The sequence below is a fragment of the Hemiscyllium ocellatum genome, chromosome 28 (assembly GCF_020745735.1).
Source record: "Hemiscyllium ocellatum isolate sHemOce1 chromosome 28, sHemOce1.pat.X.cur, whole genome shotgun sequence".
Lineage (NCBI taxonomy): Eukaryota > Metazoa > Chordata > Chondrichthyes > Orectolobiformes > Hemiscylliidae > Hemiscyllium > Hemiscyllium ocellatum.
In genome coordinates this window covers 46,376,672-46,392,173 of record NC_083428.1, presented here as the reverse complement: position 1 = coordinate 46,392,173, position 15,502 = coordinate 46,376,672, and the positions used below count along the sequence as shown (strand labels likewise).

Sequence of the window (15,502 nt, the reverse complement as noted above, 5' to 3'; positions counted from 1 at the left end):
TATATACACTCTAGTGTTACTTATTGTACCTAGTATCAGTGGCAGGGGATTTAAATGCTTGCAGATGCAGCGACAATCAAGTCAGCAACTTTTCTTGGTTGGCATCAAGCTTTGAGTGCTGTTGAAGCTACATTTATCCAAGCATATGGGAAATATTCTAGACTTTTGTTGTGTATATGATGGGGAGACTTTAGAGATTCAAGTAGAGAGATAAGCATTACAGGATTCCTACTTTCCAACATGATCTTGTAGCAAGAATACTTGATTAGTCCATTAATTTTCGATGAATAGTAAACTCTAGATTGTTGATACTAGGGGATTCAGTGATGGTAATATGATGGGATAGTGGCTAGATACTCTTGTTAATTAACCTACGCTTCTGTGGTGTGAATACTACTTGCTAGTTGTCAGTCCAACCTGGATATTGTCCGCAGCACACAACATTTGGACACAGACTGCTGCAGTATTTGAGGAATCAAGAGTGGTGCTGAACAGGAATGATGTAATTATCAGTGAACACCCACACTTCTGACCTAATGTGATGAAATAGAGATTTGTGTGTATTTAATATTGTTTACTGCAGTTTGGATTCTTGGAATTCCAAGTAAACACATGGGTTTGTCTATGCTGGGAGCTAACATTAGTTTTTAAAAACATAACACCATAATTCCAACTGAGGGGACATTGTCCAGAACTCCCATGTAATTACGCAGTGGGCTGAGGGGAATAATTTTCCGGACAGACTTTCATTTTCAGCCTGTGCTGAAAATTGTTTGGTTGGGAGGGGTCTTGCGGTTCAGTTACAGATTTTCTTCTAACTGTAACAATGCTTGTAAGCTGTACCTGCATGCACTCATTTAGAAATAAAGCAGTTGCTTCTGTTCAATCTATAGTGTGAGATTGTTCAGAAATCTTTGATGAAAGGGAATAGAGTTTTTTCTTTGTTTATTTTTATTTCCATCAATAAACTTTTGCCCTTTTTTGTTAAAACAAAGACTGCAACACTGAGCAACAAAAAATCAGTTTAGTATCAAATAGAAAATATCAATGATTTATCCACCCAGGTTTCTGTCAGAACTTGAATTGCCTGGTACCAACAAGGGCAATTTGGACATTACCCCAATACATTGGAGCATTGGCCCCAACTGTTATCATAATGATCGAAAGGTCATTTAATGAAACAGCTGAAGTCGGTTGGGCACTGGACACTACCTTTAGGAACACTTGGACTTTTGTGGTACAGTAGTGGTCTCCCTATCTATAAGCTAAGAAACGCGGGCTCAAGTCCAATCTACTCCGGGGTGTGTAATAACATCTCAGAACAGGTTGATTCGAAAATATCTACCCTTCAGAACTCATGCACATGTTCTTCAGCTGAATTAACTAACCTCCAACAAACACAACCATGTCCCTATGTGCCAGGAGTCTGACCAGCTTTCCTTATTCCTATAGACTCCAGTTATGCTAGAGCTCCTGATGTCATACTTGGTCAAATGCTGTCTTAATATCAAAATAAATATCAAAAGCAACCACTCTCACCTCAACTCTGGAAATCAACTCTTTTCTCCATGTGTGAACCAAAGCTGTATTGAGGTCAGTGGCTGAGTGGCCCTGGCAGAACTTTGATGACATATTCCATCACTTGAAAAGCATTCAGCCCATTACTCAGAGTCAGATGTACAGCATGGAAATAGACCCTTCAGTTCAACCCGTCCATGCCGATCAGATATTCCAACCCAATCTAGTTCCACCTGCCAGCAACCGGTCCATATCCGTCCAAACCCTTGCTATTCATAAACCACTCCTTGTGAATTGTACAGCTATTAATTCCTTTCTTTTCTATTAAGACGAGGAAAGAATCCAGAAGAGATTTACGAGAATGGTATCAGGGACTAATGAATCTGGGACAATTTTCCTGACAGAAAGTCAAAGTGAAATTTAATAGAGATCTTAAAATTAAAAGATTTTGCATAAGTACATAGGGGTTCTATTTTTCCATAGACTGAAGGGGAGGTAAATCAAGGAAGAATGTTTAAGGTCTGAATTTAAGGAGATTAGAGAAAAAATATGTAATAAGCTGTGATGATCTGGATTGCACCACTTGAAAAAGCATGGACAAAGTCAATTCAATTGGAACTTTGTTGTGGCACAGTGGTTAGTACTGCTGCCGCACAACACAAAGGACCCAGATTCAATTCCAGCCTCCGCACTGTGTGGCTTTTGCACGTTCTTCTCATGTATGCATGATTTTCTCTGGGTAAACTGGTTCCCTCTCTCAATCCAAAGACAGCAGGTTAGGTGGATTGGCCAGGGTAAATCGTCTATGGTATCCAGGCATGTGCAGGCTAGATGGACTGGCCATGGGAAACATAGGGTGACAGGTTGGTTGGGTTTGAGGTGGGAAGTTCTTCAGGACTACTGAGTAAAGGATACTCTAACCACGAAGCACTTGCTCAGCACCACGATGGACTATCATCCTATTTTGTGAGCTTAAGCCAGAGAGTGGAACTTGAACCTAGATCTTGCGACTGAGGTGAGAATGATAAACTGAGTCAGTGGAATACCATTGTCATAGGTAACTGTGATTTCAGAACATATCATCTACCTTTCAGTTATGCTGGGTATTGACTTTGAAACACCAATACTGAGTTACCTATGCCGATTTACACACCAACATTTTCTAATAGCAACTGAGGCTGAGAAATAAGTACCTTGCCAGATTCAAGACATGCTGAATTTTTTTAGTGAAGAGAATAATGTTTGGTACAGGAAACAGCTAACCTTTGAATGGATTACATATTGTCCATGTCTCTTTTATCTTCTCTATTATTGAACACAAATGTAACTGCATCCTTAGTAGTATGTTATCATTCAACTTTAAGTGAGGGATTGTGAATGTCACACTGTTTGCCAGTCAACACACTACAACTAGAGTTGCTAAGCCATAACTTGGTAATTTAGGTTTGGAGGAGCAAAGTAGGTACTTTATTTTATTTTTGCTTCTACCCCACAGTACCTGGGGTTATGATGTTATTGCCATTACGGAGACTTGGTTGAGGGAAGGGCAAGATTGCTAACGAAATATCCCAGGACATAGATGCTTCAGGTGGGACAGAGAGGGAGGTAAAAGGGGTGAAGGAGTTGCATTACTGGTCAGAGGATATCACAGCTGTGCTGAAGGAGGGCACTATGGAACACTCAAGCAATGAGGCAGTATGGGCAGAGCTCAGAAATAGGAAGGGTGCGGTAACAATGCTGGGCTATACTACAGGCCTCCCAACAGCATGAGAGAGATATAGGTACAAATATGCTGACAGTTTATGGAAAGATGTAGGAGCAACAGGTGGTGGTGATGGGAGACTTTAGTTTTCCCAACATTGATTACGATTCACTTTGTGTTGGATTTTTAGAGGGAGCAGAATTTGGAAGGAGCATCCAGGAGAGTTTTCTACAGCAGTATGTAAATTGTCCAATTCGGGAAGGGGCCATACTGGACAAGGTGCTGGGGAATGAATCGGCCATGTGGTTGCAGTAGAGGATTACTTTGGGAATAGTGATCACAGTTCCCTAAGTTTTAGAATACTCATTGACAAAAGATGAGAGTGGTCCTAAAGGGAGAGTGCTAAAATGTGGGAAGGCCAACGACAGCAAAATTCGGTGGGAGCTAGGGAATGTAGACTGGGAAGAGCTGTTTGAGGGTAAATACACATTTGATATGTGGGAGGCTTTTAAAAAAAGAGGTTCATTAGAGTGCAGGACAAACATGTCCCTGAATAAAAGAGGGATATAAATGGCAAGATTAGGGAACCACGGACGACAGGTGAAATTGAGAGACTAGCTAAGAGGAAAAGGAAGCATACATAAGGACTAAGCGATTGAAAACAAAGTTTTGGAAGAATAATGGGAAATAGGACCAATCTGAAATGAGGAATTAAGAAGGCTAAAAGGGGTCTTGAAATATCTTTAACAAATAGAGCTAAGGAAAATCCCAAAGCCTTTTATTCGTATATAAGGAACAAGATAACTAGAAAAAGGGTGGACCATTCAAGGACAAAGGAAGAGAAAATGGGCGAGATTCTTAAATGAATACTTAGCGTCAGTATTCACCGAGGACAGGAATAGAATGGATGTTGGGGTTCAGGATAGATATTTGATTACTCTTGGTCAAGTTAGCATAAGAAGAGAGGCATGAAGGTGGACAAGTCCCCAGGCCCTGATGGGACCTACCCAGGTTACTGAAGGTAGCAGGACAGGAAATAGGTGGGGCCTTAACAGATATCTTTGCAGCATCCTTGAACACAGGTGAGGTTTCAGACGACTGGAGAATTGCTCATGTTGTCCCCTTGTTTGAGGAGGATAGCAGGGATAATCCAGGTAATTATCAACCAGTGCACCTTACGCCAGTGGTAGGGAAGGGGCTGGAGAAGATACGGAGGGATAGAATCTATTTATGTTTGGAAGAAAATGGGCTTATCAATGATAGGTAGAGTGGTTTTGAGCAGGGAATGCATGTATTACCAACTTAATAGAATTCTTTGAGGAAGTGACAAAGTTGACTGATGAGGGCAAGGCTGTAGATGCCATATACATGGACTTTAGAAAGGTAGGAACCTAATCAAACACCATGGTAGGGTGATGGAGAAAGTGAAGTTGCATGGGGTACAAGTTGTACTCGCTAGATGGATAGAGAACTGGCTGGGCAGCAGGAGACAGAGTTGCAGTGGAAGGGAGTTCCTTAAAATGGAGAACAGTGACAGTGAATCTATGTTGGAACCACTGATGTTTGTGATATATATATAAATGATCTGGAGAAAGGTATAGGTGGTCTGATCTGTAAGTTTGCAATATGCGGAATACAGGGTTAACGGTAGGGTTCTTAGTCAGGTGGAGGAACAGAGGGATCTTGGGGTCTATGTACATAGATCTTTGAAAGTTGCCACTCAGGTGGATAGAGCTTGTAAGAAGGCCTATGGTGTATTAGCGTTCATTAGCAGAGGGATTGAATTCAAGAGTCGTGAAGTGATGTTGCAGCTGTACAGGACTTTGGTTAGGCCACATTTGGAGTACTGTGTGCAGTTCTGGTCGCCTCACTTTAGGAAAGATGTGGAAGCTTTGGAGAGGGTGCAGAGAAGATTTACCAGGATGTTGCCTGGAATGCAGAATAGGTCGTACGAGGATAGGTTGAGTGTTTTCGGCCTTTTCTCATTGGAATGGCGAAGGATGAGGGGTGACTTGATAGAGGTTTATAAGATGATCAGAGGAATAGATAGAGTAGACAGTCAGAAACTTTTTCCCCGGGTACAACAGAGTGTTACAAGGGGACATAAATTTAAGGTGAACGGTGGAAGGTATAGGGGAGATGTCAGGGGTGGGTTCTTTACCCAGAGTGTGGTGGGGGCATGGAATGCGCTGCCCATGGGAGTGGTAGAGTCAGAATCATTGGCGACCTTTAAGCGGCAATTGGATAGGTACATGGATGGGTGCTTAATCTAGGATAGATGTTCGGCACAACATCGTGAGCCGAAGGGCCTGTTCTGTGCTGTATTGTTCTATGTTCTATGCTAAGATTGGTGGAGTAGCAGATAGTGAAGGGGGCTGCCAGAGAATACAACAGAAAATAGATTGGAGAGTTGGGCAGAGAAATGGCAGATGGAGTTCAATCCAGGCAAATGCGAGGTAATGCATTTTGGAAGATCCAATTCAAGAGCGAACGATAACAAATGGAAAAGCCCTGGTGAAAATTGATGTACAGGAAGATATGAGTGTTCAGTTCCACTGTACCTGAAGGTGGCAACACAGGGCGATAGAGTGGTCAAGGCGGTATGTGGCACGCTTTCCTTCATCAGGCAGGGTACTGAATACAAGAGTTGGCAGGTCAGCTGTTATATAGGACTTTGGTTTGGCCACATTTGGAATACTGCGTACAGTTCTGGTCGCCACATTACCAGGAGGATGTGGATGCTTTGGAGAGGGTATAGAGGAGGTTAACCAGGATGTTGCCTGGTATGGAGCGTGCTAGTGAGGAACAGAGGTTAAGTAGATTAGAACTATTTTCAGTAGAACGTTGGAGGTTGAGGGGGGAACCTGACTGAAGTCTACAAAATCATGAGGGGTGAATGGCAAGAAGCTTTTTCCCCCAGGGTGGGGGACTCAATTACATGGGGTCATGAGTCAAAGTGAGAGGGGAAACGTTTTGGGGAGATATGCGTGGAAAGTTCTTTACGCAGAGGGTGGTGGGTGCCTGGAACGCGTTGCCAGTGAAGGCGATAGAGGTGGGCACGATAGTGTCATTTAAGATGTATCTAGACAGTTACAGGAAGGGGCACGGAGCAGAGCGTTACAGATCCTGGAAAAATAGGTGACAGATTTGGAGGATCTGGATTGGCGCAAGTTCAGTGGGCCGAATGGCCTGTTCCTATCCTGTAATTTTCTTTGTTCATTGCCCATGATAAGTCCCACCTCTCTTGCAGGAAAAGGATATCCCCATAACAAAATGAACTGCCGATGCTGGAAGCTTGAAATAAAAATACAAGTTGCTGGAGAAACAGCAGCTTGTGTAGAGAAAGCAGAGTTAATGCTTCAGGACCAGTGAACTATAATCAGAATTGAATGAGGATTACTCGGCCCAAAACATTAACTCTGCTAGACCAGAGTTTCTCCAGTGATTTCTCTTTTTGTTAAAGAATATTCCTAGGTAGACAACTCTACATAAATGTTGGTACAGCAGTTTTGATAATTTAGAGGAGCAAAGTAAAATGCATTCTGATATTTACTCCATTCTAATTACTGAAAATTGTGTCATCCAACTGGTAAGTGAGGAGCCATGCGTTTCAACATGAACAGGTGCTTTTCGTTTTTTTAAAAAAAAGATTTCAACTAAAACCAGGCCAGGACAGCAAGCAATATACACTCGTGATTCTGCCAATACAGTGCTCAGAAACCTCATCAATTTGCTGTCCTGCTCCAGACAGGCAGTAGCATTGGAATATAATATTTAGACACATTAGCCCAACTGCCACAAAGCAAATGCGCATCTAGGGAACTGCCCTAATGTTTCTGATCATTGGATGCCAAAGATGGCACATGTAAGCAACCATTTCGGCATTTGGGTTAGCTCTGCTCCTTAAGCGCTGATGATAAATGGCCTGATTACCATCTGTACAAGACACTATATTTTTGACACTATAGCCGATAGATCTTTGAGAATAGACACAGCAGCACCAACTGCACAGTTCAGTGCATTTGCAATTATTCCAAATTTAAAATGACATGGAAGATCTATGTTTGCATGAACCCAACACATTCAGTTATTCTTGCTGAATCTACCCCACAGTATAAACAGTAAGAGCAGTAATGAACTACATCAAAGTTGGTCACCACTTCTTGAGCTTAAATCAAGGTTGTTAATGTAAGTGTAAACTTTATAAATTGAAAACTCATTTACAAAGACATTGAGGAAAAACCTTAACCCATGATTTTAGCCATTTGGTGTTTAGCAGTTAAGACGAAATGCTTAGAATTACAATAGGCCATTTTAAATTGAATACTGTAGCATAATAGTGTTGAAAGCTCTTTACCTCAAGGGCCTCTTTGGTAATGGGATACTTCTCCAAACTGGAGATTACCTCCAGCACTGCCACCATGTTACGGATCTGGAAGAGAGAAAGTGAAAACATTAGTGTTGTTGGTGAACAACAGCTGACGTTCAGGCTTCAAAGACATTGTTCAAAGGTTAAAATGTGAACATAGCAAACAGAAAAGTAGTGTTCTGATTTACTAGTTAGTTTTCAAATTATGAGCAAATACTTTGCAAAATTTTAAACCATCAACCATACAGCAGCTTTGGCACAATAAAATTCTGAGGCACTTGACAGGACTGTTACCTTCAGTTCCCCTATTTGCCCACTTAGCAGACTTTCCAAGAATGCAGTAATAGCCTTCGTACTGCAGATAATCGATCATGGTGAAGCAGACACGCCACTATCCATAGGAGACTATATTTATTCAAGCTGACAATCACAGGTGATTGACAGAGATACAAGTTAGTGCTCAAAACCAGGAAGCTCAAACAGTTACTGGAATTCCAATTTAGAAGTCCAAGTTAGTGATCATCAGTCAAATACCACCATGGCAACTCGTGGAATTTAAAAATGAATAATATAGATTTGAAAACTAGTCTCAGTAATGATGACCATGAAACTATCATTGTTTTAGGCAGAAAAACAATCCGATCACTAAGATTCTTTAGGGAAACAAATCAGCTGGTCTAGCCTAAAAGTGACTTCAGATGCACTCTAACAGCCCTCTGATACAGCTCAGCAAACCACTCAGTTCCAAGAACAATCACAGATGGGTTAAAAAAAAATGTTGGCTTTGCCAGTGACACACAGACATCTCTTAAAAGAAAATGAAAATAATTTTCAAATGGTAATTGATTGAATGTGAAGCCCTTTGGATAATATCTCAAGGTGATACAAAATTTTTCCTTGTGTCCCATTTTCTAATAATTAGGACTGTATATTTTAACAAAGAAAAAAAGGAAATTTTAGGAATTCATTTGTGGGACTTGGGTGTTGTCTATTTATTGCCCATCTGAGCAGTCCTCGAGAAGGTGGGGAGCTGCCTTTTTTAATGATTGCAGTCCATGCTTTTTGCAGATTCACAATGCCCTTAGGGAGGGAATTAATTTAAAACACTTCCCAATCCCTGTAAAATCCAGCTCAACACTGATACAAGCTTATCCTGTTCCATGGTTATTCTTACTTTCCTGATCTTAGGGTCTGACTTGGCCTCCTTTTACTTCTTTGAAAATCTGGGATAACTGTTACTTCTCCACACATAGGGTGTAAAGTATTGAAAGATTGAGAAAGAACAGACTTCTATGGCATCTCAGCTAATGGTCAAAGAGTACTGAATGAATGAAGCTTTTGTTTCTTCTGGGACCTAGGTTCCAAAGCAGTGACTGCAAGAATCAGTTGGATAGCTATTGGCATGCCAAGGCAAACAGATGGAACTTTCCTCCTTGGTATACCTGATGTAGAAGTCTTTAATGTGCATTCCATTTTCTTACATCAATATCTCTCTTTATTTTTGTTGGACTTTCTTTGGTAATGATATCAAAATTACTACAATAAAGAGATTACTTAAGACCAACCTACTTCATACAGAATTCTCTCAGGCATTCATATTCATGTTGCCTCAGGTTTTAATTCGGGGTTCTTAAAAAAAATTGCAAGTCACCCAATGCAAACCCCAATTAATTTGCATGAACAGTAATTAATATGCGGATGACACAAAAGTAGCAGAATCCATAAAAAGACCTCAAGCAGCTTTGGAAGCCACTGCACGGTACACTCAGTTTGCAGAAATCTATACACAGACACTAGATTCCTGCATATACCATGAGGAGTTGCCTCTGCAGCCTGTTATCAATATTGATTTATCTGAACCAGAGATTTGTAAGCAACAAATATCTCTACACATGGACATTATTTAATTCAATGAAATAGCCAGATGCCATGATTTCCAAAGATTAGCACTCAAAGGGCATCGCCATGAGTAATCTAGAGTCAGTTCTCCTCACTCCCAAATTACTATTTCAATATCCTGAAAGTAGCTCTTTGGTACAAAAGGCATTCCAGTATCTTGCCTACATGTTCATCCTTCACAAACTTGGAAGCCAACATCAAAAAGTTGTAGAGAAGCCGTTCCCTTCTCTACCAAGCAGCTACAGATTCACACTTTGGTAGGTGTCATGCAATGACACAAATGAGCAGGAGTTCCTTTTGATCGCGCTTCTTTTATCCCCACTAGTTTGGGAGATTGAGACCACTCTATCATGTTGGTTGAGGTTGTTAGATTAACGCATAATCTGATTCTGAACTAGGTTTCTTCATTTGAAAGACCAAGTCTTCCAGACTGGTATTGAGAACTGAATTCTACAACAGTCTTGACATTAAATATGGATGATGGCTAATGATAAAACTACAAATCTCCAAAACCTGTTCCTTGCATTACCTGATGTAACACCAGTTTCTAAATGTCCAGCTCAAAAATTCACAGGTTACTCAGAGCTCAAGGTGCCAACATTCCAACTGGCATGCTCCGAGACCAAAACACTCAATTTCGAGACCCAGTTAATCACCTCTGTGCCAAGCTACAGCAAGGGAAGAAAAATAATTCTGAGAACAATAAACCCCACCCCAACTCAGCTGCACCTTTCTGCATGCAAGTAAAAGTAAAATCACCATCATCTCATCAGAGAGAGAAGACACAAGGCCATAAGATATGGGAACAGAATTGGGCCATTTTATCCATCAGGTTTGATCACCCATTTGATCATGGCTGAAATGTTCCTCATCTCCCATTCTCCTGCCTTCTCCCTGTAACATTTGATCCCTTACTAATGAAGAACCTATCTTGGTCTTAAAGACACTCAATGGCTTGGCGTACACAGCCTTCTGCATGCAGTGATTTCCACAGCCACCCTCTGGCTGAAGACATTCCTCATCTCAGTTCTAAAAGGTCACTCCTTTGGAAGCTGTCTCCTTGGGTTCTAGTCTCTTGATAATAGAAACATAATTTCATGTGAATTTAGCTTGAGGGTCAGGCAAGGACCAAGACTGTAAAGATAGAAACAAGTGACCCCAAAATGTAGGAGCAGAATTAGGCTATTTAGCCCATCAAGTCTGTTCCAAACATTCATTGCGAACCTACACTGTTGACATAACTTTGCATTGCAAACCAGCCAGTCAGTTGAGTTAACAGAGAAGAATAATTGTAAGTAATAAGGACGGCAGATGCTGGAAATCAGTGGAGCTAGAAAAGCACAGCAGGTCAGACAGCATCAGAGGAATAGGAAAGTCGACGTTCAGGTCAGGACTCTATCAGGAATAACTGTCTCCACCCAGATAGCAATACCTCCCTTGAACAAACTGAATTGCGATAATGCAGATGATTGGGATAATATGCAGCTAATCCCTACTGTTCAGTTTGTCATTTAAACAAATGATTTGAATGAAAATATAATCAGTTTGCTCATGACACCAAAATGGATGGCGTAGTGGACAGTGAAGGTGGTTATCTAAGATTACACAGGGATCTCGATCAATTGGGCCAATGGGCTGACTGGCAGATGGAGTTTAGTTTAGATAAATGTGAGGTGCTGCATTTTGTTAAGATTAACAAGGACTTACACAGTTAAATGGTAGGACCTTGGGTGTGGTATTGAACAGAGAGATCTGGAGGCTGAGGTACATAGTTCCTTGAAAGTTGCATCACAGGTAGGCAGGTTAGAGAAGGTGGTGTGGGGCACGCTTGTATTCATTGTTTAGACGACTGAGTATAGGAGTTGGGATGTTGCGTTGTGGTAGTACAGTATGTTGGTGAGGCCACTTCTGGCATACCATGTACAGTTCTGGTTGCCCTCCTATAGGAAGGAGAATGTTATTAAACTGGAAAGGTTGCAGAAAAGATTTATGAAGGATGTTACCAGGACTGGAGAGTTTGAGTTTTAACAAAAGACTGGAACTTTTCTTCACTGGAGATAGAGGCGGCTGAGGGATGAACTTGTAGAGTCTATAAAATCATGAGGGGCATAGGTAAGGGTAATAGTAAAAGTCTTTCAGTGGCTGGAGAGTACAAGTCTTTTTTTTTTAAGGTGAGCGTGGAAAGACTTAAGTAATCTGAGTGGCAACCTTTTCATGCAGAGGGTGGTTTGAATGAACTGTTCGAGGAACTGACAGATTCAGGTACAGTTACAACATCTTTAAATATTGCATTGGTACATGAGTAGGATCAGTTTAGAGGGATATATGCCAAATGCAAGAAAATGGGACTACTTTTGTTTGGGAAACTTGGTCAAGTTGGACCGAAAACTCTATATGGCTCAATGACAGATTACAGACTCTTGCGAATATTTAATCTGGTAATATTTACAGCGAGTTTCTAATCTGTGCATGCCTGCATAACCTACTCTCTAAACACTTCAATTCAATGCTCTAGTCAAATTTTAAGGAAAACAATGAAAAAAAATACCCAAATCAGTCCTGACTAGCCTTTCAAATTTTAATAGGAAAATTTTATAAAGGTTAAGATACAGATAATTAGGCGGTTTCCCAGTACTGTGTCAACAGTAGTGGCAGGTCGATCGAAGGGAGTGCCAAGGTTCAGATGACAATCTGCCTGGACATTTGGTGTCTCATTGTTTTGAGTGACCTACATCAGGATATTGATCCATGAAATAATTTTTTTGCTTATTCTTGCTTATAAAGAAATCTAATTAGGTACGTGCTTATCTCTAGTTAACTACAAACCTAGAAATGTTATCGAAAGTAAAAGGAACACAGTCACAATTTGTTTCATGGACATTCCATGACAGAGATACAACGTGAAATATCATTCAAGGTGCAAATGAAATCACGACGATGCTTTATATTTAGGATTTTATTAATTCTGAATTCATTTCCCTTCTAAATGATTTGCTCAGCTACAGCTAATTGCCAAAGTTGCAAGCTCCCACCTGAGTGGGGCTTGATGGCTTTGCATACTTGCAAACACTTTGCAAAAGATAACTAACTTGAAGAGCTAGACATGCAGGAAAGTTAGTCTGGCCAGAATCCAAGAACATGGAACAGATGTCATTAAGTTAAAACAAAATTAGAACTCTTAAATCCTTAATTTGGCTTTAAGAGAAAAGCAAATTTTGCAAAACAGTGGAGCATTACAGAATTCTCTAACTCAATCCCAGATTGCTTTTCCTGGGATCAGTTTTATGTGGTGGAAGTGCTCATGTTCAATGTTTACCCAAGTTGCTGTGGGAAATCTACAAGTGTAAATTTCAGCATGGTACGTGATTGGTGTCTCTCACAAAAAAACACTACGATGATGCTGCCTATCAACTGGGGAAAGCATTGTTTGAATTGCATCCTACTGGAATACTACGCCATCCGGGAATGAGGGTGTTTACTTTACAAGCATTGGGGAGTGGGTGTTGGAATACCCGAATCCCTTAAAAATTTCTGATTTTAATTTTAGGCTGATTCCCTTTTCTAATTCATGACTGAGGGTCTTAAGAAGAGTAACACAGGAGCAGGAGCAGGCCACTGAGCCTGTTCTACTGTTCAACCAGATCATGGCTGATCTGTCCCAAAACTCCATACAGCTGCCTTTGGTCCATGCCCCTTCATATGTGATTAACGAAAACTTCGTAGATTTAAAATTAACAATTAATCTAGCATCCATTGTCATTTGTGGAAGACAGTTCCAAACATTGACCATCCTGTGTGACTAAGTGCTTCCTCATATCACTCCTGAACAGTCTGGTTCTAACTTTCAATGTCCCCTAGTTCTAGAATCTCCAATCAATGAAAGTAGTTCATCTACTCTATCTTTTCCTGTTAATTTCTTGGAAGACTCTGATCAGATCACCACTTGAATCTTAAAGGTGTACATGGTGCTGTGTTGGTTTCACTGGTGCAAGTGACCTGACAATTTCTATTCACTATGATTCAATGTGAAGAATAGAACATTAAAATGTCAAGAGCCTGATGTAAGTTAGACTTTATGCAGGAGGGTAAATTTTGCCACAAGAGAGCAAAGCTTGATGTGAATCTCCAAGTCTTAGCAAATGCTGGGTGCAGTGATCATAACTGATGATTAAGTGAAATGAAGACCAGGTATGATACCTTGTGGTTGAAAATGCCACCAGCAGCAGTTTGGACACATATTAACCAGACAGATTACCTCAAAGCATAGAAGCAGATTTTATAGACACTTTCAAAAGGGAATTGAATAAATACCTGAAGGAGTCAAAATTGCAGAGTCATAGCCAAAAAAAAGGGGAACCAACAACTATGACATCACTTTCAAAGAGCAAATATATAGATGAATGGCCTTTAATAAGATTGTATGATTCACAGGCAAAATCCTAGAACAAACAATAAGGAATGGAAATTAATACACCTTGCATGCAGGTACTATAAACCAGGGAGGCGCAAGTCATGTTAGTTGAAGGTGTCTATTTGACTGTAGTGACAGCAAAGTGAACAAGTAATAGCTTTTATTTACAAAACAATCTATTTTTATTCAGCATCAGCAATAAAGAGCTGGTCAGCCTTCAAGGTCAGGCCCAAATGTTACCGGCTAGGATTCCTTTGGAGCTTGGATGCCACTAATTGCTGATGTCAACCACTGGTTGCTGTAAAATAGTCTCAGCTGCCAGAGAACTGGACAAAATGGAACAAGTCTACTCATACTCATTACCAAAATACAAATTAATACAAATTTACTTCTAGTTACAACCACCCGATTATCAAAGCAGCTCAGTGGCAAACTAAATATTAGAAAGTGTTTCTCATTTTTGTCAATTGCCAAGTTACATTTTAAACTAAAGCTGATCAATTACTTGATAGTTTTGTTTATTGTGCCATTTTGAAATTCCTCAAGTCCTTAATGCATGGACCACAGTATTGTTTAGTCATTATAGCAATGTATAACCTGCATCTATCTCATCTGGAACATGTTCATAATTAACATAAATGGCCACGACAAATTTGCATTTTTACACAAGATTAGTTCACATCAACTAAAAGACCAGAGTTCAAACTCACCAGTGAGATGCTGTGGAAAGAGCTGTAAGTGTTCCTACACTTACTGACAGGAAAATGTTCTCAAAGAATTAAAAAAGGGATATTTCCAATTTGCCCAGGGCAGGGATATTGAATCAAACCAAATATATCCAGATACACATTGGAGAGTTGATCTGAATACAAACATACAAAAGCAGAAAACCAACTTTGCTTTTTTTAAAAAAAAAAGGAGAAAGGATGTAAAGCTATCATTCATGGGCATCACAAAAGTCAGCATTTAGTGCTTGTGAGATGGTGGTGAGCAGTTGTATTGACTTTGGTATAGTATTCTTATAGTGTCTTTACTTAGGAAGTCTACAATTTTGTACCAGAGGGATGGTGATATTTCCAAGTCATAACGGTAGGAGATTCAGTTGGTAACTTAGAGGTTACAGCACTCCTCTGTGCTCGTTTCTTCCAAGTGATAGAGATGGATGTCTTGGGAAGTGAGGAGAGTTGCTGCTCACACTGCAGGCAAGTACCATGATGCTGAAACATTTAAGTTGGTGTATAGGTTTCTAATCTAGCAAGATTGATCAAGGATCATTGGTTTTGAAAGACTAATTGGTTTTCTCTCCAGATGCAACCAGACCTGCTGAATCTTTGTTTCAGCATCCACGGTTATTTGTTTATTCTAGTCCAGCAGACTGCTTTATCCTAAATGGGGTTGAGATTCTTGGATATTGTTGAAATTGCACATATCTAATTAGTGAAGTATTCCTTCATGTCCCCAATTTCTGCCTTGCAGATGTTGGGGAAAAAAGTGAGCAACATGAGGGGAGTTAACTCACCACAGAATACCCAGCCAACGGTTTTCCCTTGTTGCCACAGTATTTATATATCTTCTAATCCATTTGCTCAGAGATGTTATTATA

General features: G+C 40.3%; 1 protein-coding gene across 2 annotated transcripts in view; it reads right to left on the bottom strand.

Moving 5' to 3' along the window:
• The window catches only part of crsp7 (cofactor required for Sp1 transcriptional activation, subunit 7), a 158,850-nt gene that overhangs the window by 37,603 nt on the left and 105,745 nt on the right, over positions 1-15,502 (bottom strand). For both annotated transcript variants that reach the window (XM_060846082.1, XM_060846083.1), the window contains exon 2: positions 7,578-7,652. In XM_060846082.1, coding sequence (XP_060702065.1) covers positions 7,578-7,652 — 75 coding nt within the window. The remainder of the gene's footprint in view (positions 1-7,577; positions 7,653-15,502) is intronic.